Source organism: Phyllostomus hastatus, unplaced genomic scaffold (assembly GCF_019186645.2).
Source record: "Phyllostomus hastatus isolate PE091 unplaced genomic scaffold, TTU_PhHast_1.1 phas_contig_402, whole genome shotgun sequence".
NCBI lineage: Eukaryota > Metazoa > Chordata > Mammalia > Chiroptera > Phyllostomidae > Phyllostomus > Phyllostomus hastatus.
Genome location: NW_025333873.1, coordinates 14,958,706 through 14,984,317, shown reverse-complemented (window position 1 = coordinate 14,984,317; position 25,612 = coordinate 14,958,706). Strand labels below are relative to the sequence as shown.

General features: G+C 61.1%; 1 protein-coding gene across 3 annotated transcripts in view; it reads left to right on the top strand.

The window, feature by feature from the left end:
• Window positions 1–19,499: 19,499 nt before the first annotated feature.
• The window catches only part of ASAP2 (ArfGAP with SH3 domain, ankyrin repeat and PH domain 2), a 114,852-nt gene continuing 108,739 nt past the window's right edge, over window positions 19,500–25,612 (top strand). For all 3 annotated transcript variants that reach the window (XM_045844495.1, XM_045844494.1, XM_045844493.1), the window contains exon 1: window positions 19,500–19,764. In XM_045844495.1, the coding sequence (XP_045700451.1) occupies window positions 19,639–19,764 (126 nt within the window). In that variant the 5' untranslated portion in view covers window positions 19,500–19,638. The remainder of the gene's footprint in view (window positions 19,765–25,612) is intronic.

Genomic DNA, 25,612 nt, shown 5'->3' with positions numbered 1-25,612 from the left:
AAACACCAGTGTGTGGTTGCCTCTCACACGCCCCCTACTGGGGACCTGACCCACAACCCAGGCCCGTGTCCTGACCGGGAACTGAACCGGTGACCCTTTGGTTCTCAGGCCCATGCTCAATCCACTGAGCCACAGCAGCCAGGGCATAATTACTTTTCTCCCAGTGACTCTCTAGTGAACTTTGTCTTTCACAGAAAGCGTGTCTTTTTAAACCAGCCGCGCCAGGGACTAACTGTCAGCCCTAGTCCTCCTGTCTCCGGAGGACGGGGCTGAGCCTCCGGCACCTTCAGGACTTGCTCTGGCCCCGCAGCTGCCGAGGGCAGAACCACAGCTCACAGCCCAGGCGTCCCCGCTGCTGTCCTCACCGCCTTGGCCCTGCCTCCGCCCCCAGCCAGCAGGGATCTGCACCCGTGGGAGCCGGCCCACCCCTCTATCTGCCACACCAGGCTTTCTCCGGGCTGGGGGAGAGGCGGGGCCAGGGCTCTGTGGCTGGTAAACCTTGAGCCTTGGCAGGTACCTGGCCCGGGAATACACACACTTGGCTCATTCCCCTCCCTCTGGGTGCAGTACTCACATCCTCCAGCAGATGGCGATGCTGCCACACCATTCAGGCACCGTCGCTGCCCAGGAAGGCGCCTTCGGGTGTTTGCACGGGGCGGGTCTGAGGCTGTGATGCTCGGAATCTGCAAAATCCAGGGTTCGTGGAAGGCAGCGTCGACGTGCAGGGGACGGAATAAAAATATACAGAGCGTGAAATCGATCGTGAGGCAGCGCCCTCCTCCTTGGGGAAAAAATCCTTCCCACTCGGGCAGGAGTTGCCGGGCTAAGTTTCCGAGGGACCCAGCGTGGCTGTGCTCACTTGTGGCAAAGAAGGTGCCCAAAGGGTAGCATTTAACCAGAAACAGCCGCGTGTCCCTGCGCAGCGGGCCCCGTGTGGGAGGAATGGGACGCCGGCGCCTGCCTGCCTCGTGGCGCTGACATCAGGGTCCCCCGGGGGCAAGCCTGAGTTACAGCCTGGTGCTGCCGACATGTGCTGCAGATTTACATTTCCCAAGCCCTGACGTGTCGCACATGGCCCCAAAAAAAGCGTCCCAGATGCTCTGCTTTCTGGGGGGTGCGGCCGAGGGACCACCGTGACCGGGCGAACAACTTGGGGACCGAGGGACAGGTCTGGAGATCCGGGGGGGCAAGGGCAGAGAAAGCGGGTGTGGCCACAGCCCACAGCGGGGGCCCTTGACCTCTCACAGGGCCCCCCCTCCCCCGGAGGCCCGAGCAAAGCCCTCTTCCTCCTCCGTGTCCACCACAAGCCTGCTCCTTCCTGACCTCGGCCCCTCTCCCTGGAAACCTCATGCAAGTCCACAGCCTGGCGCATCTGCTGCAGATGCTTCCGGGACACCATTACTGGACATACAGACAAGTAAACAGATGCTGTGGCCCTGGCCGGTGTGGCTCAGTGGATTGAGCACCGGCCTGTGAACCAAAAGGTCGCCGGTTCAATTCCCGGTCAGGGCACATGCCTGGGTTGTGGGCCAGGTCCCCAGTAGGGGGTGCTCAAGAAGCAACCACACACTGATGTTTATCTCCTTCTCTTTCTCCCTCCCTTCCCCTCTGTCTAAAAATAAATAAAATGTGGTGGTGTGTGATGACTACCCACGCCTGCATGTGTCACGAAGTCATGTAGAGCGAGACACACATGCGACACGTTAACTGGCGGAAACAGCCCTGGGGGTTGTGCCGACGTCGGCACCCTGGCTTCGGCGTCGCGCCAGACGGCGACGTGGCGTGAGACCGGCTGGGGGGCACAGGGGACCCAGCTGTGCATTTTTTACGACTTCCCGTAGGTCTGGAGTCATTTAAAAGTTCTCTTTCTAAGTGCCCCGTTCACACTTCTGTCCTGTGCCCCAGGCTGGTGGGACCAACCACGTCCCCACAGGGCAGGTTCCCGAGGTTTCCTCGGACTAGTGTGTCCCAGGGACCCCATCCATGCCCCTCCACCTCACAGGCCCCCATCCAGCCGCCTCCCCTGGCCCCCAGAGCTCCCCCTGTCCCGGGCCTGCCCCCCCCCGCCCCCCCCCCCCGCGCCGCCTGCAGTTTAATAAGCCCTTTAGCACCAAGGCCAATGTATCATTCTCCTTCTGGGTTCAGTGCAGGCGCGGGTAGCGCTGAGCAGTCTGCGTGCCGGACGGAGAGGCTTCGTTTCCGTGGCGACCGACTCTGTCCTTGACCTGCCTCCAGTGCAGCTCCTCTGAGCCTCCAGGCCTCGGCCTCGGCGTCCGGCCTGCACCGCCCAGTTTCGGCAAGAGCCAGTCAGGCCCGTGTAGGAAGAGCCACTGCTCCGTGTCCCACCACCACCCTCGCACGGGGTCGGGCTCCCCCTGGCCCACGCCCCCTGCCCCCGTCTGCGCCCCGCTGCCTGAGGCAGAAGTCCGCCCGAGCTGCTGGACTGGCCTCACACGGCCGACCCTGCGGCTTCCCCTAGAGTTTCCGTCCCCGGGAAGCCCTGCCCGCCCCCCGCCCCCCCCGCCGCTGCCACCCCTGGCTGCAGCGCCCCGTCCGCGTCACCTTCGGGACCGAGCCCAGCTCTAGCCCGAGGTTTCTTTTCACCAGTTGTTGTCACCTGTTGCAGTGGTTCCTGAGTACAATCTGTTTTCCCTATTGCCCCGCTCTGGTGGTGGTTTTTTTTAAAGATTTTATTTATTTATTTTTAGAGAGGGGGGAAGGGAGAGAGACAGAGAGGGAGAGAAACATCAGTGTGTGGTTGCCTCTCAGGCATCTCCCTCTGGGGACCGTGGCCCGCAACCCAGGCATGTGCCCTGCCTGGGAATCAAACCAGCGACCTTTTGGTTCGCAGCCCGTGCTCAATCCACTGAGCCACGCCAGCCAGGGCTGTTTGTTTGTTTGTTTGTTGTTTTTCTTTAACAGTAGTCAAAGTGAAATCCACTTTTTTCATTGAAACATTTTATCACTACGGCTCCAGCAGCAAAGGGCGGATACAAAGGGCGAGGGAGAATCGAGACATTTGACTTCAGACGGACCGACACTCTGAGGTAGGGCTGGTCTCATCCTCAACCAAGTGGCACAACCTGACCCCCCGGGTTCCGGAACCAGGCGGAGCTTCGGAAACTCCCTCGGTTCCCTGGGAGGTTTCACAAGTTCTGAGTTTGCTTTCTGTTCTGAAAAATAGGGCCACCGGGGCCTGGAAGCCACGCTTCCCGGGTCAAACAGAACGCATGGGCAGGGGCCCCCCATGCGGGTGGGTGGGTGGGGCCGGGCCCTGCACACCCCCCCCCATGGCCCGCAGGCCTCGCTCCTGCTCCTGTGGGGGGTGCTCCCTGCTTCCTCCTTTGCTCGCTGGTCCCAGCCACAGTTACCCCACGTGGCCGTGTGTTCTGCCGTCTGGGCTTTTTCTCAGGGTCAGTGGATGCAGCAGAGGTGTGTGGGCTCCGCAGACGGACGGGCTGGGTCCCAGCTGCACCGCAGCGCAGGTCCGAGGGGCCCCGACAGGTCATCTAACCCCCAGGCCTCCCCGTTGTCCGGGTAGAGTGGGCCTCTCTGCGCCTGCCCGCCGGAGGGTGGGTGAGAAGGCCCTGCAGATGTGGATGGAGCACTAGTGTTTCAGCCTAGGGCGTGTGCGCCAGGATTCCTGAGTGGGGATCCGGCTCTGCCACCGTCTGTGTGACCTGTGCCCGTTCTGGAGCCCGTGGGCCTCGGTGTTCTCATCCATAAAATGGGTGCAGCGACAGCACTCCACTCCTTACATGACCGGTGTGAACCGAGTTCGCCTGTGCCGAGCCCTTAGCGCAGCGCCCAGCGCGGGGTGAATGCTGTGGAAGCGTTTCCACAGTAACACATGCAGTTGTCACGGCCATTCCAGGAAGGTCTGGGGCGCGTCAGCCTCGCCCCGCAGCACGGCCACACCGCTCACGCGTGTGCGATGACCCCTGGCACCAGCACGAAAGGAAGGTCAGTTTGCCTCACGGCCAGGGCCAGCCCAGGCCCGAGGGTGGACCCGGGGGCTTGGGTTCCCTTCTCTGGACTCTGCCTTCCTTCGTGGCCTGTCCTCACGAGGGGGCTGGCAGCAAGACGACAGTGTCCGGCTTCGCAGCGACAGACAGCTACCATCGGAGAAGAGCCTCGGACCCAGGGTTTCACGTGAGAGACCTACTCGCAAGGACCTCTGGGGCTGTACGCCCTTCCCCAGGTGTCAGGGCCGACGACACCCTTCACACCTGTGGGCCCCAGCGCTCCGAGCCGCCAGTGGTATCTCTGAGAGCACCAGACTTGACCTGAGTGTCCTGGGAGTCAGACGGAGCTGTTCCGCCCAGCAGCCGGGCCCCGGCCCCGGGCCAGGTCTCCAGGACAGCGTCAGCCGGCCCTGCAGGACACAGAGGACCCGCTGCCCCCAGGGACAGCAGCCCCAGCCCCACCTGCTGGGCGTGTTGTAACTTTACGACTCCATCAGTGCTAAGAGTGCCTTGTAATGAATGAGCTTTCAACAGCAATTCATCCATTAGTTAAAAACGGCCTCTGATCGATCTTCCCGGGAGGTTTGGCCGCAGCCCCGTCTTGGGAAGAGCGGAAACAGCACAGTCTCCGCGGGCACTGGCTGTGGTCGGTCGCGTCCGCGGCCAGAGGGGAGTAAATCCGCGGGCAGCCGGGAGCAGAGACAACGTTCACCTCATGACATCGTGCTCCTTTCGTGGGCCGTCTTTACATCAGCCAATCGAACGCGTTAGAATTCAAAACGAGCAGCGTCACTCCAACAGCCTCCCGTGGCGCAGCCCCTTGTTGTTAGGAGATGGGGTGGGCGCAGCCGTGGGGCCGCAGGGGCAGGATAGGAGTCACGCAGCCGGCGGCACAGCCGCGGCAACCCAGGGGGCCTCCTCCCAGACTCCCCGCCCAGGGGCGTGGAGGCCAGGCCACGGCGGCCCCTGCCGAGGTGCGGACCGAGCCCGGGGCACCGAGTCCTGTGCTCCTGGGCCACCACTGCCCGCTCTTCCCCGTTAGCTGAGCCCAGACCCGGCCCAAGGGGGGGCCCTGCGTGGTTTCAGACGCTACCTTTCCCTCACCGCCCCAATGCTAAAGGTTCTCCAGGTGCCTTAGCTGCGCCCTCGGGAGACCATGGTGAGCAGAGAAAACGTCCTCTGGGTCGTTTTGTCGTTAGTCCACTGGAAAACGTTTTAAAGAGGCAAGATTTCGTTTTCTGCCGCTCAGAAGAGTAGGGACCAAGGGGAAGGCGAAGCCGAATGCTGGGGAACCCGGGGGGGGAGGGGGGGACGCGCTCGCCTGCCCGTCCCGGGAAAGCAGGAGCCCACGGGAGGCTCCCGTGGCTGCCGCGAGCTCAGCCCCGCCACGGACTGCGCCGTGGGGCACAGTCACGAGGAGGTACACGTCCCGGCCCCCAGACGCTTCTCCTAGCGGGCCTGCAGTGCTTTCCTGCACCTCGAACGCGTCACGCCGCTGCCCCTGGCCTCCGCGGCTTCTAACGAGGCGTCAGCTGCTGGTTTTACTGGGGATCTGTACGCTCCAATCGGCCAGGTTTTATTTTCTGCTGCAAAGAGGCGCAGGGCCGGCGGGCGGACACTCCGTCCGGCTCCACACACGGTCTGGCAGCGGGTTCCCAGCAGGTGCGCTGAGTGAGGGTCAGCACTGGCTGAGGGGGTGAAGGAAGCCGGACCGGGCAGAGGAAAGGGACCAGCGGTGACGTAGGGTGTGGCCACGACAAAGATGTCGGCCAGTCCCACGGCCCCCCGGGGAGCCCTAGGAGTGGGGTGACCCTTCAGAGTTTCCCGGCTTTGAGAAGAGGTGACCGAGAGTGTGTGTCCCCTTCGTGAGCCCAGCGCCGGACGAGGGCCGCCCCGGGGAGAGTGCACCCTTGGGTGAGAAGGGTTTCCTTGGCTGAGGGACTCTCAGAGGATTCGGCTGAGAGCGATCAGCCGCCAGGGCTCCCAGCAGCGGGGCACCTGGAGTCTCCTGGGGTCTGGAGGGAAGGAGTCTGCAGCAGCCGGTGGGAGTCCCGTGACCTCCAGGGGCTCCTGGCCTCCCGGCCTCCTCGGCCTCCCAGGATTCTGCGTTGTTCATCCAGAGGTCAACTCCAGCCCTGGTTTCTAAGGGGCGTGCACGACCTCGCTCACACCTGCATTTCGAGGCGAGCAGCCTGCAGATGGTTCCGGAAGAGCCTGCAGACGGCCCCCCTCTCAGCCGGCCACCGCCCCTCTGTGCTTCCTTCCAGACCCCCTCCCCCCGAGACTCCCTGGTCTCCTCTCTTCTCAGCCTTCCCCCACCTGGCGGAACCAGAAGACGTCCACTCCCGACTGGCGTGGAATCAGACCACCCCTCTGCCCGCGGCAGCTTCAGCCCAGAACAGAGCAGTGAGACCATGGCTCTCGAGGCCTCGGACGTCCGTCCGGGGCGGGCAGTGGCCCCTGGCAGGCCGCCACACATGCCTAGTTGTCCCCGTCAGGACCCCCTGACCTGAGACCCCACAGGCCCGTCCTGTTTATCGGTAACATTCTAACTCAGTCTTCGAGACTCTTCCCTCTGACTGTCCTGCCTTCCTGGGACAAGAAACAGCTCTGAAGAATCGTGACACGTAAGGACCAGCGCTGCCCCGATTTGTTCTTCAAAACCCGAAACCAGCCCTGGCTGGCGTAGCTCAGGGGATTGAGCGCGGGCTGCGAACCAAAGCATCGCAGGTTCAATTCCCAGTCAGGGCACATGCCTGGGTTGCAGGCCATGACCCCCAGCAACCGCACATTGATGTTTCTCTCTCTCTCTCTCTCTCCCTCCCTTCCCTCTCTAAAAATAAATAAATAAAATCTTTAAAAAAAAGAGTTTAAAAAAAAATCTCTAACCCGTTCTCACACACCTTGTTTTGGCTTAAAATGGAAGCTGATTCACCCACAGAGGATGATCGGCTGGGCCTGTTTGGAGCTCTGCACATCTGCGTGAGACGCACCTCTTGCCCCCGTTTTGCAGCAAAGGAGCTGCGGGTCCGGGTCGGAGACATTCTGCCCCAGGTCACACAGACAGGAAGGGGGGGCGGGGACGTCAAGCAAATTTCTCCAAAACCCCAGCTCCCTTCTCTGCACCGTCGTCCCCCCACGGCCTTGATTCGGGGTCCGGCCAGGGTGGCGGCTGGGATGCTCGGGGCTCTGTCATTGCTGCCAGCAGCGAAGGCAGCAGAGTTTGTGGGAAACACAGAACGTCCCGCTCTGGTGGGACCTGCCCACCCAGAAACAGCCCACCCGCAGCCTCCCCGCGCTGGGCCCGCAGCCCCCTCCTTGGCTGCCTGGACAGGCCCGCGCCCGGGCCCCATGCATGTTAAACCTCTGAAGTGTCCGTGCTGGCCGGCCCGCACCCCGACCCCACCAGCCTGCTTCTCCCAAGTGGGCTTGGGGAGGCTGCTGGAGGTCCGGGAGGCTGTGTCCGAAGCTGACCGCAGTTGCCCTTGGGGACAGTTTTCGGAAGACCGGCGCTGAGCCGGCGTGGCCCCCCCACCCCGGCCGATCCTGCGCAGCCCTCGCTCAGGAGCACAGCGGCAGCCCGGGCCGGGGCGGCAGAGCAGGGGCCACCCTGTGCCCATGTCAGGGGCCTCACGGGCCGGACAGACAGGCGAGGGGACGGTGGAACAGTGAGCGGGAGGGGCCCAGGGGCTGAGGGAGCTGCAAACGGCCATCCAGGGGGCAAGCTCAGAGACTGCGTCTGCTCCCAGACAGGGTGGGCCTGGGGCGGGGGGGGAGGCGAAGGTTCCAGGCACGTGGGCTGTGTGCCTCTGGGGCTCGGGGACGTGCAGGATGCCCCTCCCTGCCCTCTTGTCCTGCCCCAGCTGCCTTCGGTGTCTCCCCTCACGGGGCGACTTGGGGATGGCGTCCAAGCGCTGGAGGGGTGCCCCCGAGAAGGGAGGGGCTCCGGACGGACACTGAGCTCCTTGGGGACCTGCAGCAGGTCCCCCTGGGGACACGGGGGTGAGGGGCAGGGGGCTCCCCGACAGAGTGGGGGAGAGGGGCTGAGAGCCACTGCCAGCACCCCGCCACGGAGCCGGCTACCTCTGCCCTCGAACAGCGTCGTCCCAGCGCTGGGGCAAACACCGCTCCCCCCGGGGTCCCGCTGCCGGGGGGCGCGACGGCGGCGCCCACGTGCCTTCCGAGGGGCTCCTCCGAAGCGTGTTCTGGGGTCTCCCACCCCCGGCGAGCCCACTCGGCTCCGGCGGCTCCCCCTGGAGGTTCCAGACTGAAGCCCCTTTGTTCCCGCCGGATGACTCATGCATGCCCTTTGCGAGGGAACAAAGCAGACCTGTTTTGATGGAGAAAACACATGAAGAATGCAGGGCATTTTTCCACGCGGCCATCCGACCAGCCAATGCAGGGCGATGAGGGCGACCCTGCGGAAGCTCTGGGGCCGACCTCCCCGGGGGGCCCGGGGCCGGGGGTCGGGGACGTGCTGACCCACGCGGGAAAGGGCTCCTGCTCCTCCCGGGGTTCCTGTCGGAAAGGGGCTGCAGCTTCTCCTGGAATGTCTGTCGCTTTTCGGGGGGCGAACCATTTCCAGCGGCCGCCTGTGGAGTCGTCGCGAGAAGGTGACAGGGCCCTTCTGCGGCCTGTGCTGTGGGCTCAGTGTCACCACTCGCGTCCTCGCCGCCGTCCTCAGGAAGAGCTGAGGCACGGGGACAGTGGGTCGCCTGCCCCAGGTCACGCAGCCAGTCGGGGCGCCGCTGGAGGACACACCCGGGGGTGCAGCGCGGAGCAGGCCTGGGCTGTGCGGGGGGGGGGAAGGGCCCTTCCCGTGGAGCCCGGAGAGCTGGGGCGGACCGGGCCCCGCCCTCTCCCCACTGGCCACCGGGCCCCGCCCTCTCCCCATCTTTAAAAAAAGTTCTAACAAATGATTAAAAAAAACAAACAAACGGAAGCTGTGGAAGAGCATTTAAAAGCTCTGTGTGGACGTACGAGGTTATTCACTCTCCCGATGAGAACCTCGGGGTCATCGCACACCCCCCCCCCCCCGGACAACCAAAGATGGAAACGCAGGGACCTGGGACCTAGAAGGCAGGAATGACGCCTCCAGGTCTCGGGGGGAGGGGGGGGCTGCGCTGGGATGAAAGTGGGCACCCAGGCCACCCTCGCCCCCCAGCAGAGCCTGTCACTATTGAGAGACACGGGCATGGGCTCCGGCACGCAAAGGTTCCTCTCACCACGAACAAAGTCAGTTTTGCGGGCCCAGAAATCGCTTCCCTGGATGGTAGAGGGAAGCTATTAGCAGGCCCTTGACAGAGACCTCGGCAGGCTCTGGTGTCCCTCCCAGCTGGGCTGTCCCAGGGCAGCGGCCTGCCCCACCCCACCCCCCTTTCCTGGGGCCCAGGGCCGGGCCAGCCTGCCCCCTGGGGATGGAGCGTCCCAAGGTCACTCGAGCGCCAACTGGCTCTGCCACCAGCCCACAAAGCCGCCTCTGTGCCCCTCCAGTCTGTGACCTGCTCAGGAGTCTGAGCTCAGCACAGAACCGCTGACACCCAGAACTTGACCAGCTGGAGAAGCCAGAAGGGGCGAAATAACTGTCCCGGACACCAGCGGGGACCAGTCTCTCTGCTGGTCCCTTCTCTGTCCGGCACCCCCAGACCGATGTGGCTCCCCGGGCTGGAATGGCGTCTGGCCCACCAGGCCCCCGGCAGACCCCACCCCGTTGTTCAGTTCGCTCAGGGAAGCAGCCAGCTGATACGTCAGTCAGCCCTGGGGACGGAGCCCCCGTCTTCCACAGAGACACTCTTTCCTCGACCTGGCGTGAGCAGGTGCACTCGAGGGAAGGGATGGGGGACGGGCTGCCTTCCACTCGTCCTGCTCGGTCTCCGACAGAAGGGACAGCTCCCCCGGGGGTTGGCGGCCTGACCCCCACTCCAGGCCCGGGCCGGGCGTAGTGGGCAGGCGGGCGAGGAGGACTCAGAAGGCCCTTCCTCCGGGGGGACATGCCCTGCATGTGTGTGTGTGTGTGGGCTGTCCCTTCTGTGGGTAATCAGACAGCAGCTGCCGGCTTCCTCTTCTGGTTCATGAGGTTTTGTTGGTTTTGTTTTTTGTTTTTTCTTTGCTGGCAGGGAGTGTGATTTTTCAGAGGGTTTGATTTCGGTGACACACACATGATTCTAGAGACTTACGGGGTCGTGTTCCCGGCCCTGGTGCTCCATCCTGCTGTCCGGGTGGGAAGCAGGAGGCTCCAAGCGGCGCCGATGGCCGGAGTCGGCCCTGGAGAGGGCTGTTCAGCAAAGGCCCCGGGGACGGGGGGCAGCGTGGGCTCGTTGTTGGGGGACTCTGGGAACCAGCTGGCCCCGCTGAACCAGCTCCCCGTGACCCCACCTTGCGGACAGATTGTAGAGTCACTGATGCAAGAGAACACCTGTCCAGCGCCCTAATGAGTTTGGGGCTGCTACATTGTGTCAGAACCTTCCCTGAGAAGAAGCTGTTTATGATGGAGGGTTCTCGACTCGCTGGGATCTCTCTGCCGATGACTCAGTTCCCGCGGGAACCCCGCCTGGATGCACGGCTGCGGAAGAGCCCTTCGCGTGGTCGGTCCCGTGTGAGAAGCACCTTTGAAAGCACGATAACTTCGAATTGCAAGAAACCAACCCGGAGACATAAACACACCGGACCCTAAACCCGTGCGTGTAACAGGATCGCCGCCACGTTAGAAGCGTGACCGTAGCTGGTTTCCTGTGAAACAGACACCCAAGGGCGGCCGGCGGGCAGATCACCCCCCACGAGGGCCCGGGGCGCACGCCAGCGCGGCCGTCTGGCCGGGCAGAGCAGCCTGGCGGCCGGGTGGGGTCTCTGTCGCAAGAACCGCGGCGATAACGGACGCGCTATAAAACGCCCGGGACGGTGCAAAGCCAGCAGCCTGCAGTTCCCACGGCTGCCAAAGAGGGCGCTCCACGTTCTATTCCCTCCGAAGACAAACTCAGACATCGCCCTGGATCCCGGGTGGCGCTGTGCCGGCCCGGCGCCCCTGCCTCGTGCATGCTTGCACAGAGGGCGGCCCCCGTGGCAGGAGCTGTGGCTCTTTACGTGCTTCCTCGTGGGTCTGTGCCAGGACAGATCCCACGTTATCCAGCCGCGGTGCCCTTCCCTCTGCAGGTTTACCGCCTCCTGGCGTTGGCTTCCATCCAAGGCTTAAAGCTCCCGGGCAGTTCTCAGGGCCACCTCCGCGGGACTACGGAGCAAGGACGTCCCCTCCCCTTTCCGCCTGTCTACGGCCTCTCGGTCCGGCCGCTGCAGCGTCGCCTACTCCAGGAAGCCACCCCCTGTCCTGGCGGTCAGAGCGGGTCTCTCCGGCCCCCGGCCTCCCAGAAGCACGCGGGCACCCCTCAGGAGGCTCCTGGTCCCGCTCCGTGTGCAGGGCATGGGGCTTCTCTGCGCCGTGTCTCCCCCAGCAGGGACGGAGTCCTGGCGCCCGGGCTGGGGGCCCGGCTCCGTCGTGTCCTGAAGGCGTGCAGGCCTCAGCCTTTCCCGTTTATTCACAAATGGCGCCGCGGGGACTGTACCGGCACCACGAGGGCCCGTGAGGACGCAGCACGAGCCAGGTGGACGTTCGCTGACCGGTCCAGCAGACTAGACTTTGTGAAGGGCCGTACAAAGCCCACTGGGGAATTTGGATTCTATGGACCACGGGGACTCCTTGAAAGTTTTTTTTTTAAGATTTTATTTATTTATTTTTATTGTTTTAAAGATTTTATTTATTTTTAGAGAAGGAAGGGAGAGAGAAAGAGAGAAAGAGAGAAACATCAATGTGTGGTTGCTGGGGGCCGTGGCCTGCAACCCAGGCATGTGCCCTGACTGGGAATCGAACCTGCGATGCTTTGGTTCGCAGCCCATGCTCAATCCACTGAGCTACGCCAGCCAGGGTTTATTTATTTATTTTTAGAGAGAGGAAGGGAGGGAGAAAGAGGGAGAGAAACATCAGTGTGTGGTTGTCTCTCACACGCCCCCTCCTGGGGACCTGGCCCACAACCCAGGCATGTGCCCCGACTGGGAGTCAAACCTGTGACCCTTTGGTTCGCAGGCCCGCGCTCAATCCACTGAGCCACGCCAGCCAGGGTTCATTGAAAGATTTTTAAGCGAGTGTCATGACTGGGTCGCCATTCTTAAAGGGTCACCTTCGGAAAGATAGTTCTGCAGCCTTGCAAACAGCAGGGCCTGGAGAGCCATCGGGGCGGGGGGTAGGCAAACACATCAGGTGACTGGTTCTCCACGCATGGCGGGGCGGGGGGGCGCCTGGCTCGATGAGGGGGGAGGTGGGAACCAGGGGTGGGGGAAACAAGTGGAATCACCAGGGCCCCGCGGCAGGCTGGACTTGGGGGTGGGGGAGGAGGGTTCAGGACGCTGCCGCACTTTCTGTCTGGACAGCCGGGTGAGGAAGAAGAGCCAATTGGATGAACAGGTCATGAAGCGAACGGTCCTCTACTTTGCGTGGCCACTCCCTGGGGCTTCAGCCGAAGACAGCCAGCTTCTCTCCTACCTCCGGTGGCCGTGCTGAGCAGGGCAGGCTGGCACACCTGCCTTCCGCTCTGCGAGAGACGCTCAGCCTCAGGACGTGCGGGAGTCACTCGTTCGGTCTGCGGGTCGGGCGGGCTCGGAGACCCCACTCAGCGCCGTGAGCAGCGCCATCCCGTGAAAGCACCAGCCCCTCCCCACCTGGTCCGAGGTCTGGGAGCCGTGCGCCTCGCCCCCAAGAGCCCCAGGCCGGGCTGCTGTGTCATGCTCTGAGGGAGGCACAGGCCAGCTGGCTCTCCGCCCTGTACCACCCGTGGCCACTGCTCTGCTGCGTCCCGGCTCCAGAATAATGACCTGGCAGACCCGGCGTGCCCAGCCCGCCGTTCCCACGGGTCTGGCCCAGGCTCCCGGCCGCGTTGTGGGCACTGCCTGGGGGGGCAGGTCCCAGGCAGGACCCTGGCGGAGCCCGGGAGCGCAGGCCCAGGGCTGCTCTGCTCGGGGCTTCATGGGAAATTTGAACAGGGCCTGAGCAACAGCTCAGCTCTTGGCATGTGCGAGTGGGGCTCGCCAACATGCAGTGCAGCGCCGGCGAGTGAGGTCAGCATTGGCCCAGCCGCTCGCACAGCGGGGAGCGCATAGGAGGGGAAGGAAGGGGCCACTGCGGCCAGCGGAACAGGGAGGAGGAGCAGCCCCGGCTGAAAAACAAGCACGGGAGAGACACCCTTGGAGGCCAAGTGCCTGCTGCGATGCAGGGGCTTCCCCACCCCCCCACCTCGCTCCGGCACCAGACCCTGGGGCCGCCCAGGGCAGGTCTCTCAACACTGCCTGTTCCCCAGTCGAGTTCAACGGTCCTAGGAAACAACCCACACGCCCTTTCCCAAGGGCGTCCCGGGTGTGGCCGCCACACACTGGGCACTCCGCAGGAGCGGGAAGCCATGTTGAAGGCCATGGCTAGTTCTCCCATGGGACCCGGGGCTATTTCTGAGAAGCACCCGCAGCCCCAAACCCTGCAGGCGAACCCCCCTCCCCAGGGGGCAGGTAAGCAGGCACCTTCCGATCCCTCAGGAACATTTCTGCTCGAAGCTCCCAACTGTCTTGGCAGTTCCCCGGAGACCTGGGAGAGTCCACACTCTACGGAAGGGGCTTGCTCACGTATAAACCCGCCCCCCCACCGGGGTGTGCCCCAGCACACTGCACACACGTGGAGAGAAATCCCGAAGTCCTGGTTTCGCCTGTCTCCCCTGGATGCCAGACCAAGCCCCCGGGACCTGCTTTCCCCACCGTCTCCTGGAGCATGTGTGGAAAAACCGGGTGTCCAGGCCCCGCTGCTGAAGGCTGTTTCTCTGGGTCTACCGCAGGGCCTTCCAGAATCCAGATGTTACAAAGAGTCTCTGGACGTTCTTGCAAGGAGGCCAGTAGCAGCAGTGCTTTTGAGCGACGGGGAACGGTCGAGGGGGGTCGGCCTGTGGTCGTTCCCACCACACCCCAACAGGCACGCGGAGACCACAGTGAGGAGCAGCCCGTGCTGGCCCAAGTGACCGCAGGGACCGGGTGACAGGAGAGGCCGGGGCTGGGCACGAGGGCAGCAGGAAGGAGAGCTCCGGGGAAGGAGAGAAGCACCAGGACAGGCCTGGGAGGTGGCGGGTCTTGCTAACATTCTGCATCCTCAAAGCTCATGAGAAGCCCCCCTCCCCTCCCCAAGGAGACGTTTCAGGTGAGGCTGCTGAGGCTTGGACGGGGAGTCAGCCAGAGGGGCGTGTTCGCACGAGACCTGTGCGGGGCTCAGGGGCAGGAGGGAGGAAGTCACGCCGCACCCAGAGGTACGAGGAGAAGGCATGGTTTTCAGGGAGTGTGACTCAAGGAAATAAATGATCGCCAGCGTGTTCACAAGCTTTAGCAAAACCCGCCGACACGCAGAGTGCCAATTACACGAGTGTTCTGGTTTCTCATTAAAACAGGCCACGCCCTGGGTCGCTGCTTCCTGCGTCGGCCCGAGTCGTTGAGAAGCACAAATTGCACTTTCTTAATTAGCCTAAGACCATCTGTGTGTTAACACAAGTTGCCTTTGCGTGTGCAGTTGAGTGTGTGGACGTTTGATTCTCGACGGGCGTTACCTCGTCAGTGTGACTCAGAGGGGAAGGTCCACACTCCGCCCCGGGCAGGAGGGCACCGTTGCACTTGGCCGTGGGCTGGTAAATGTTCAACAACACGCTCCCTGAAAAAATGTGTGTGTGCACACATATGTTTACTGTAAGTTAACTCCATCCTGTAAGGGACGCACGGCACCCACCCGTGGGGAAGGAATAACAAACTGTACCCTGTGTTTCATGGTGAGTGCCACGCAGCGAACTGACTTCCACGGGATGCTGCTTCCACGGATGGGTGCCGGGCTCTCGAGTTCACGGCCACCCAGTGTGGGCAAGTCAGCCGTGATTTGACGGGGGAAGACCGTGAATGGATGCTCGGTCACTATGGTCACGACCCGAGACATCAAAGACGCTGCTCACGCCGCCGTTGACGAAGGAGCAACCGACCAGCCGACAGGGACGAGGGCCGGTGCTCTGGCTTGTGTCGGTGAGGGCAAGTGGCGTCGAGGTCAAGAGCACTGTCCCTGCCTTCTCTGTCGACGGCGGGAGGACCTCTTTGCCTCACCCTGCGCGTTTGCAAACACTGCGAGGATATCACCGCAGATGTTTTCACTGTGCACCATGGAAAGGCCACAGACAGGACACACGTGTAGCTTAATCTGCACTGACATTTTCTCTGTCCCTTTGTGAAGTTTAGACGATCAACAAAGCAATGAAATAAGGCCTTGGTTTTCGGCACTGGGCAATTTCTCTGGTCTAAATACCTCCACCACGGACTGCTTCAAGCTCCCAGAGTACTGAGTGAGGAAGACATGGGCATAGCACACCATTACGGTAAAATCGCCGCTGTTTGGAAGCCATGGACAGTTTGCAAAAGTTCCCCAAAACCTAATAGTTTTCTGGAATAAGCCCGAGCTGGCTCTGGCACGGTACAGATTACACCTCATTTTTCTGGAACTGAACCTGTCACCTGTAGAAATCGCTTTGTTAAGACAAAAGAATAAAAAAACCCTCAAGCATCTTATTGCGAAGTTAGCCATAAATAAACTAGCTTGTCGTCTAAACCTGCCGGCTGAACAAAATGAGAGCACCCTCAACATTGAGCGGTGCCTTTCCTTGAAACGGTCAGCATTCTCACGTGGCCAGGCCCGGTGGTTAGATCCCCCAGGAGTGATGCGGCCCCCGTGGCGGCGTCCCTGTCCTGTGCGGAGTGGAGCAGAGAGCTCCTGGACCAGGAGGTCACGGGAGGCCGGCAGCAAGGAGCCTTTGAAAGGAGCTAGTCCGTTTCCTTTTGCTTTGGTGTAGTTGAGTCCGGCGAGGTCAGTATACTCACCCAGAGTCACAGATGGGCAGAGCTGATAGCACAACCTGTTTTCGTTTGTGAAACAGTTTCTGCTGTGCTCATTCCCCTCCCCCCACCCCTGACGAAGTGCCAAGGTGAGGTCACTGCGATAAAGGGATTCGAATCACTTCCGGGATAAACGAGTCCCCTTGGGCAGCACCGTTTGGGGCAGCACAGTGTTAAGCAGTGGAAAAGAAACTTCTGGTTGTGCTCGCACGCTTGCATCATTAGGGGTGTGCATGGTTGGTTGGTGTTTTTTCTATTCATGACACTGTCGACCATTGTTCGTTTAAAGCACAGATGTGTGCATGCCAAGAGTCATCATTTACAAGTTAATAGCAAGTGAACTGGATGAGTCCCGTGTGGAACCAGCCAGGCCCCTAGCAGACTGCGGAGTCAGGAGCGCACTCGACACTTTGATCCGAGAGGGAAAACCTCACGTCCCGGAGAACCACTGGAGGCAGAAAACACCTTCGGAAAATGGGCCGTTGGCCAGTCTCAGTGGGCTGCTGAAAATTTGGTGATGGAGAGGGGCGTTTTTTTTCCCCTTCCTTGGAAATAATGAGTCTGAAACTCTGTTTCTTTTCTTTCATTTGTTTTTCTTTTTCTTAAAACAAAACATACAAGTCTACAACCTCTTATCTGAAACCCCTGGGGCCATTCAGAATTCTGTGCAGAATTCACAGTTTTTCAGATTCATAAATAGGTAATACAGCAAAAATATTAGTCTGTCACCCCTAGTGGGGTCTGGGGCAATATTCCATAATGAAGCACATTTCTATTTTGCAGCAAAACATTTTTTAAAAATGTTCGTAAGAAGTGGAATAAGCAAGACTATGAATGGCCTCATGTCCGTTCATTTCAGGTGAATTTTATCACTAACAAAAGTTCATTTTAAAACTTGAGCCCTGGCTGGTGTGGCTTAGCGGACCGAGCACTAGCCTGCAGACTGCAGGGTCACCGGTTCGATTCCAGGTCACGGCACATTGCCTGGGTTGTGGGCCAGGTCCCCAGGTGGGGGCATGTGAGAAGCAACCAGTGGATGTTTGTCTCCTTCTCTTTCTCCCTCTTTTCCCTTCTCTGTAAGTAAGTAAGTAAGTAAGTAAGTAAATAAATCTTGGAAACTTTAGGGCATTAGGGTTATTTAGACTTGAATGCCCCAGATAAGGGCGTGTGAGTCAGTCAAGGCATCATCAGCACAGCCTCCTGTTCACGCATTAAAAAATGTGTGTGTGTGTCTGTGTGCATCACGATTTCTTGATCCTCGTTCAGCTTTATGATCATCTGTTGGAAGCTGCTCGTTGTACGAATGCCAGAGGCGCATGAGCCGTGCTTGGCTCCGGTCGGGCTCGGTTTTCTGAGACTCTCAGCGACACTGGAGGGATAAACCGCTCTGGCGTTCTCTCCCGGGTAGCCTGCTCGCACTGCCTGCCGACGCAAGGACTGGGTAATGACTTCCCTTCTGCCAGCTTCCCGCCCACTTGCGAAATGCCATGCCGCTTTGCGATTTTATTTTTGTGGCTACTGAAAGGAGGACCCTTTAGTGCCTGAAAAGTTATCTTAAGCGACAAGAAGCAAGAACAGGAGTTGCCTATAAAGACACAACAGAACAACTCCAAGGTCAACGTTGTCCTTGTAGAAGTCCCGATCAGCCTGGTTGATGCTGTGCTCCCTGCCAAGGAAAACACTGCTTTCTCTTCCCAAATCCTCATCACCTGATAGATACAATTACTAAAAGACTTGAAAAGGTACGCAGGATATCCTGCAATGTCGATGCACGACAACGACGACCACAACAAAAATCTGAAACACCCCCAGCGGCAGAACTGGCCGGGAAGGACCCGCATCTGCCCGAGGTAGGAGAGGGTGTGTTCCTACGAACAATGACACGTCCGGGACTTGAACTGTAGCAAGTTGCAACAGCGGAGACCACCCAAGACACTAAAAGGGTCAGAAAAAAAACATAAAGGGAGGACGGAAGAAGCAACGCTACGGTTTTTAAAATTGTCACTTGCTGCCTAGTGCGGAGTAAGAAAGCTAACGCGGCTCATTTCAGAAAGCTCAGTTTCACACGCAACGCCCCTAAAATACCAAAGGCCATACATAACGTCTGACCCAGGCTGCCGCCTCACAGTGCTTCCATGGGAGCTGAAAAAAGACCCTTGACCGGCCCCCCGTCCTGCAGCGCCTGGAGCCCGCCGCGTCTGCCGCACCGAGTTTCCAGCGTCTCTCTCACTTCCTCCGCGTCGGGCGCACAAAAGGTTTTTGTCCAGTCTCTCTCCGTGTGATCGCTGGCGGCCATGGAAACGGTGCCACGGGCCTGGGGGAGAGTTCTAGGGTGCGACTTTCTTTGGCTAGAGCGCCTGGGCTTTTAGAAACAGCGGAGTTTCCTCAAAAGCCCGTTAGGTGACAACCTGTACCGACTGAAACTGTTGACCGGGCCCGGTGTGGAGGAGACTTGCCCGCTGTGGCTGCACGTTCTCTCTGGAACCACAGGGAACGCTCCGGGCCTCAGTGACCTCCCGCAGGGCGGGTGCTGGGCTAGGGCCCTATAACCATTGGCAAGGAACCGAGAATGACCCATCCTTGTATCAGCGTAGGAAACTCGCCCGGGGCCTTTCCCAGGGGTGCCGTGTGCGCCCTGAAGGGCTCGGAGCCGGGGGGACAATGGTTTGAATCCCGTGGGGCCATTCACCGGGCGCTCCCCAGCACCTTGTCTTCCATATGGAACCAACACCCACCTCTTCACCGGCCTCGTACGACCGCGGAGATTAGGAGGGACTGCGCAGAGCGCAGACGCACTCGTCTAGGGTCCTGTCGTGTTCTTGTAACAGAACCGCCGCCTGGAGGCCGGCCGCTGCCCGGTGGCGCGCAGCAGGCATTTGTCACGCGAAGTGCGCGCCCGGGGCGGAGCGCGCCGGCCGGTAGGGGGCGAGCGCCTCCCACTTTCCCCTTCGCCTGGACGGGGAGGCCCCGCGGCTCCGGGGAACCCCGAGAACGGCTCCCAGCCCGGCTGGGTGGGTAGGGACGAGGAGGCGGGCTGCGGTTGGGCCGGGGCGAGTGTCCGAGCGCACCCTGCGCGCGCCCTCGCGGAGCCCGGGAGGGGTCGGGGGCCCGGGGCCGCCGGCGGCCCGCCGGGCTCCGCGGGGCGCGTCGTCGAGCCCCAGCGCGCGGCGCGGGGTCCGAACGCCGAGACAATGCGGCGCGCGGCGAGGGGCGAGCGGCTCGGCGGGCCGGGCGCGCGCCGCCTTCCTTCCTGCTGGCTCAGCTTCCCGGCGGCGGCGAGCGCGCGGATTGGCGGCCGGGCCCCCGGCGCCGCCCCGCCCCGCGCCCAGCCGGCCGCCGCCCCCGGCCCGGACCCGCCCCTCTCCGCCGGACTCGCTCGGGGCCCGCGGCTGGGTGGCGGGCAGTTCCCGCCGGCTCTGCGCGTCCGCCTCGGGGCTCGCTCGGGAAGGCAGGCGGCGGCGGAGCGCTGGGCGCGGCGGGCGGAGCGGCCCGGCCCGAGCTGCGCGGGGCTGCGCGCGCCGCCCTTGCTCCCGCCGCCCGGGCCCGTGGCCGGCCCACCCGCGCCCTGCGGCGGCTCCTGCGGCGGCAGCGGCCCGCGCCCCGGCGCTTCCCTTTGTCCGCGGGCCCAGCGAGCGGCGGAGGCGGCGGAGGCGGCGTCCCGGCGGCCGGAGGGAGCCCGCGCGGCGGCTGAGGCGGCGGCTCCCCCGCGGCTGGCCGCGCGCGCGCTGCGGCGATGCCGGACCAGATCTCCGTGTCGGAATTCGTGGCCGAGACCCATGAGGACTACAAGGCGCCCACGGCCTCGAGCTTCACCACGCGCACGACGCAGTGCCGGAACACGGTGGCGGCCATCGAGGAGGTGAGGGCGCGCGCGGGCCTCCCCGGGCGGGCGGGCGGGCGGCTCGGGCCGCGCAGGTAGCTCCGCGCCCTGCCCGCCAGCCCGCCCCGCTCCGTCCCCTCCCGCATCGCGGGAAAAGTTTCTCTTCCTCCAAATCCGGACGCGGCCGGGCTCCCCGTGCCCGAGACAGAAGCCCTTTGTTCCTTGTAGGTGGCTCGGAGGACAAGGCTGATGGCTACCCCGGGCCTTTTTAAGACCCTCTCCCCCCATTTCTCCCGCGGGGCCCGGGTCCGCCGGTTCCCCCAGTGCGCCAACTTTGCCCGAAAGTCGGGGTGGGCGGTAAGCGGGGCTGGGGGCCTGGCTCACCGGCCTCCCCCGGAGCCCGCCTCCCCGCGACTAGTTCGGGTTGCGCCCCTGCCCGCAGCCTGTCCCGCGGGGCAGGTGTGAGCTCCGAGCCCCTTTCCCCCGACTCTGGGTCCTTCCGGGGAAAACCGGGCGAAGTATCCACAGCTCCGCCCGAAAGGCCCGCGGGGACCCCGCGCGGCGCCCGCCCGGGAGAGGAGCGCGAGGCGGTGTGTGGAGGGCCTTGCTTCTGGTCCAAAGGCCTGTGCCAGCCGCCCCCAGCTACCTGTCCTACCTGTGACCCCTGACCGCCTCCCTGCCCCAGCAGCCTGTAAAAGGCCTGATTTTGGTCAAGGTGCAAAGTCACGCCGCCCAGTGCTGGCCGTGCTAACTAGCGAGCCCCCCCCCCCCATCCTGCGGAGAGAGCACCTAGGGGAGAACAAGCTTCTTAGGTGGACAAAGCCGCGGGCAGTGTCGGGAGGGCAGAGTGTGCGAGCCCAGGGCCGCCGCGGGCTGGCTGGGGTCCGCTCCTGCCCTCGCTGGCGGCCCTCGCATCCCCTGCGAATCAAAGGGGCGGGTCGCGCACCCGGTCCAGGGCTGCGGTGGGGTGGGGACGCCGTGTGTCGGGCACTCAGCGCGCCGCTGGGCTCGTGAAAGGTGACGGGTTTACAAGCCAGACGTGCGCCGGCGGCGAGCCGATGATTGCATTTCCCGTGGCCAGAATGTCGAGTTGCAGCCTTAAAAATGGGGGTATTGTAGGTGTGTGAGAAGATGGCCAGGCGGGAGTGAGTGAGGGGAGGTCAGCAGAGAGCTTTAAATTAAGCGATGGCGTTCTTTCCCCCCATCCCCCCACCCCCCACCCCTCACTCAAACAAAGCATCTGCTGTTAGGAGTTGCTTGGGGGGGGGGGGGAGAAAAAAATCCAGAATGTTTCTCTTAATGGAATTTTTTTTTCTCTCTTTGTAGACACAGTCAATAACAGGCTAAATCAAAATGAACAGATTCAGCATTCTGACTGTTCTAAGTGTAGCTGGGTCATCCTCCCAGCCTCCTCACTCCCTCAGGTTCCTCCTCCTCGTTTGTTTGTTTGTTTGTTTGTTTGTTTTTGTTTGTTTTGGCTGAGGGGAGTTGCCCGAGAAGCTTTCGTAGCAAGCTGTGTGACCCCACCTCACTTAGGTCCACTCCACTCAGTAAGGCTTGAACATGGTGTCTTCGAATGAGGCGGATGAGAGGGGCTGTAAGAAGTTGTTTTTTTGTTTTTTTCTTTTTCCCCCAGAAGTGCTGGGCAAGAGAAAAATGTTCCTGACGTTGGGAAATGCACCATGAATGATGTGTGTGGGATGGCGGCCACCGAAAAGGTGGCTGCCTTTCTTAAGGGAAGGGAGCTCTGGACCCGAGGCCTTGGAAAAAGCTCGATTGTGTTTAAGGTTCTGTCCCCCCCCGCTGCCGTTTATCAGTTAAATACGATTCACTCTGGCAGATGTTGGGAAGCTGGGCAGATAGGAATTGCTCTTCAGATGGGCATGCCCTTTCTCTGATTAATTTTCGTTTCCAGTTTGGAATTGCAAAGCTCTTTTTTGTGTGCTGTGCAGAGGCTTAGCCCAGAGCCTCCGTTACTGAGCAGATTAAAGGGATGGGATTCGGCCCTTTCATTAAATTGCGACCCCCCCCGCCATTTGCAACTAGGAAAAGATGGAAATCGCGACAGGCCGGGCTCGCTTGGGGCACACCCAGGATTCACACTAGGGTGATGCTGCTACCATGGGTGAGCTTGGAGTTGGGAGAGCCGGGGTTGAACGTTGTTTACTTTCTGGGAGAATCACTGTGGAGTCGTTTCAGTCAGGGGCGGCAAACTCATTTTCACCGCGGGGGGCGCTGGGGCACATCAGCCTCGAGGTTGCCTTCAAAGGGCCGAGTGTAATCTCACCTTACGTCTAACAGCAGGGAAGGAGGAGTTGCATGTATACAGCCCTAGAATTATTTCGGCCCTTTGAAGGCTGATGTGGCCCTCGGTGGAAATGAGTTTGACGCCCCTGACTTAAATCATGCTCTTTCCAAGGTGTTAAATGTTCGTCCCCCTGACCAGTGCTGGTTCCTTAGATGGTGTTGCTAACCAGTGGTACCCACGTATTTGGGGTTTAAACAGGCATCTACTTTTCACCCTGAAAAGGGGCATGAGGATGGGTATTGTGACACCAAGTTACTGATTTAGCAGAAACAAAGTCAACTTAACATTTGCAAGCCCTTGGTTCTGTGTTTAAACACATGAGTCATGGAATTAGTAAACTAATTTTAAGCGGATGAACCTTTGTGAACCTGTTCTGTCCAATATAGGTCGGGTCTGCTAAAACTCGTTCTACAACTGAAATATACCTTTTTTTTTTAATGTGTGCACCTGCCCCTGGACTGTTAGTAGCCATCGGGTCCCTACCACATGTGGTGACTGTCACATCTGCTGTGTATTCCTCACAGGAGGAAAGAGCATGATTTAAGTCAGGAGGCTCAGAGAGGTGAATTTGCTCTAGGTTGCAGAGCTGGAGAGGTGGAGAGCTGGAGTTTGAACCCGGGTCCATGCTGCTTCGAGAACCAGACGCTGCTTTCTGTTACTGCCTAATGCTGGGTTCTCTAAATTACTCCTCTGTCGGAGAGGCCTGGGTTCAAGTCCAGAGTCCACTGCTTGGCCAGGGGTGTGAAGTTGGGTGAGATCCCTAGCGTTTTCGCGTCTTCCTCAGCTTTCAAGTTGGCTCACAATACCTGTCTAGTTCAGAAGGTCATGGTGAGAGTTTAATGAGCAAATAACAGACAAGAACTAACAGACAACTGGCTTAATAAATGGCTTAATAAACTGCTTAACAGGCTGTGGTTAATCCACAGAACCCGGGGAGCGGGTTGGGCCCTTCAGTGAGAGTTGCATGACGGGTAGGGAGGGAGGGAGGGAGGGGCAGCGAACGGTTACGTGAGTGAGTGGATGGAAAGCTGTATCTGTGACCTAACTGGTGCTCGTTTCTGTAACCAGTGGGTGCTTGCGGCAGCCGGTCTGCAGGTAGCTGTGGTTTACATTTTCCACTTGGTCACTTTCTCTGGGTGAGATGATTATTTCGCGCAATTTTCGCGAAGTCTGGTGCTGCCCTGTGGGCCACACTCTGTTTGGTTGGGGAAAGAACGGAGAAAATACACACAGCAGCGGCATGAGTCTGAGCAGCGGGCTTCCCCTCCTTGGGGGGGGGAGGGGCATTCGGCGCCGTCTCGGAATAGGGCAGACCTGTGTACAGACTTGGGATCTCCCAGTGCGTGGTTACACTCGCCCTCAGAGCACCCTCCATTCTGCCTATTTGGCTCCGTTGCACCTGTGGTTTTAAAGACATGGTTGACGTTGACGCGTACGTGTTACAATGTCATCTCCTTCCTCCCGGGCCATACTTCTCTGCTCTGTTGTCCTTGGTCCCCACCGGAAACCTCCGTGCAGTCCCATGTACGGGGTTCTACCCTCAGGGGCAGGACGTACGCCTGGGCCCCACGGGACCCCCAGAGGCCTTGCTTCCCCCACCGCGGTGAGAGGGGGACCCGGGCCTGTGGGCTTCTCAGGCAAGACCGTGACAGCATCTTAGCCTTCGGGACACGTCTGAGAAACTGCTCTTCCGGAGCCCGGGCTCACAGACTTGGGCTCTGTCGCCCGAAGGACGCCCCCTGCTGGCAGTGCATCTCCACCGTGTGATGCCGGGTTTGGAAATGTTCGAGTCCGCCGAGGAAGGAGAGGTCTCCTCTGTGGACACCCCGCAGCCCCGTCCTGCCCACTCAGTTTCTCTCTTTCTTGTGTGGTTAACCTCTGTACCGACGCTGCCCCTGGGGGGCTGCACACCCCGACGCCCATCCAGTGTCCGTGAGCCCTCCCTGGTGCCAGGCCATGGGCGGGGGCAACCCAGCGGGCGAGCGCCCCTTGGGAGGAGCCTGCAGCTTAGCGGGAGACACAGACATCCTGCAGGCGAGTCAGGTGTTGTCAGGGCTGTGGCCACGGACTGTCCAGGATCACGCCCCACACCTGGGGACGGGAGCGGTCACCTGGGGATGACGGGTGTGGTTGGATGCCCCCGGGCCGCGTCCAGTGGCGTGATTGGGCGGTGAGGTCAACCTAGTCATCACGGGCTTGAGTCACTGAGACGTCTCGATAAGGTCTTCCCCGTCTGCCTCCCTGCCTTAGGTAAACACTGGTCCTGGCCCGACCTGGTGGCAGGCCGGCCGGATTTCCCCAGCCACCCAGTCCCCAGGGGGCTGCTGGGGCCGAGAACTGGGAGCCACCCCCGGTTCTTCTCGCTCCCTCCGCGTTTCCAAGCGCCGGTCCCTTTCCTCGGGGAGCGGGACCCTCCCGGACCTGCGCGGTCCCATACGATGATGGGCTGACACAGACCGTCCCGCTTCCTGGCCACCCCGACCACATTCCCAGGGCTCGGGAGCCGCGTGCGCACTGCAGGGCGCAGACTTGGAGCGTTTTCATCACTGCGGCACGTCCTCCGTTGCCCCGTGCGACTCAGAGACCGCCCTCCGACTGGGAGCTTGTCGGGAGCGCAGGCTCTCGGACCTGCCGGGTCGGGCAGCACCCGCAGTTCAGTAGCATCCTCGGGGCCGCCGTGTGCACGGGAAGGGCGGTCTGGGCTGTGCGCCCTGGCGGCGCCTGCGGATCACGAATCGCGGGCCGTTTGCGGAGAAGAAACGCTGGACCCCGCCCCCCACCCCCCCTGCAGTTCTGACTTAGTTGATTTGGGTGGGGCCTGGAGCATCAGCAGTTTTTTTTTCCCTTTCTCCTGGCCTGATTTAGGACTTTTCATTGGCCCCAGAGTTGCGGAAGCAAAGTGATGATGAAACATTCTGCCGTCCTTCACACACGTGCACTGTGTGTGGGAAGAAATGTTTACTTTTTTTTATAAATCACTGATTTTTAAAAATATTTTATTTATTTATTTTTAGAGAGGGAAGGGAGGGAGAGAGAGAGAGAGACATCAATGTGCAGTTGCTGGGGGCCGTGGCCTGCAACCCAGGCACGTGCCCTGACTGGGAATCAAACCTGCCATGCCTGGTTCGCAGCCCACGCTCAATCCACTGAGCTATGCCAGCCAGGGCAAGTGCTAGGGTCTTGCATTGGGTGGTCAGTCCCCTGAAGCCTCGTGACTCTAGCCGGACTGCTGTGCCCTCAATTTCTCTCTTACTGCCGGAAGTTAAAGCTCCTTCAGCATCTTCGAATGGAGCCGCTTCTGCAACTGCATCCCCAGGAGGTTTGCCGTTTTGTTTCTGGGGCACGTTGGCAGTGACTGGCTTCCCCGATACTTCCTGGGGAGCTTCTCCCGTGGGCCCCGGGAGAGGGGGCTTTAAACCGGAGTTTTACTCGCCCCTCCGAGGGCTGCTCTTTCCGCCTTCGCAGAAGGGTCCTGACGGTGCCCCTTCTCTCCCGTGCAGTGCGGGGAGACGGGCCGTCCCCCTCTCTCTGCTCCTGCTCTCCTTCTGAGGTTTCCTCTGCGTCAGCGTTTGTCCCAGT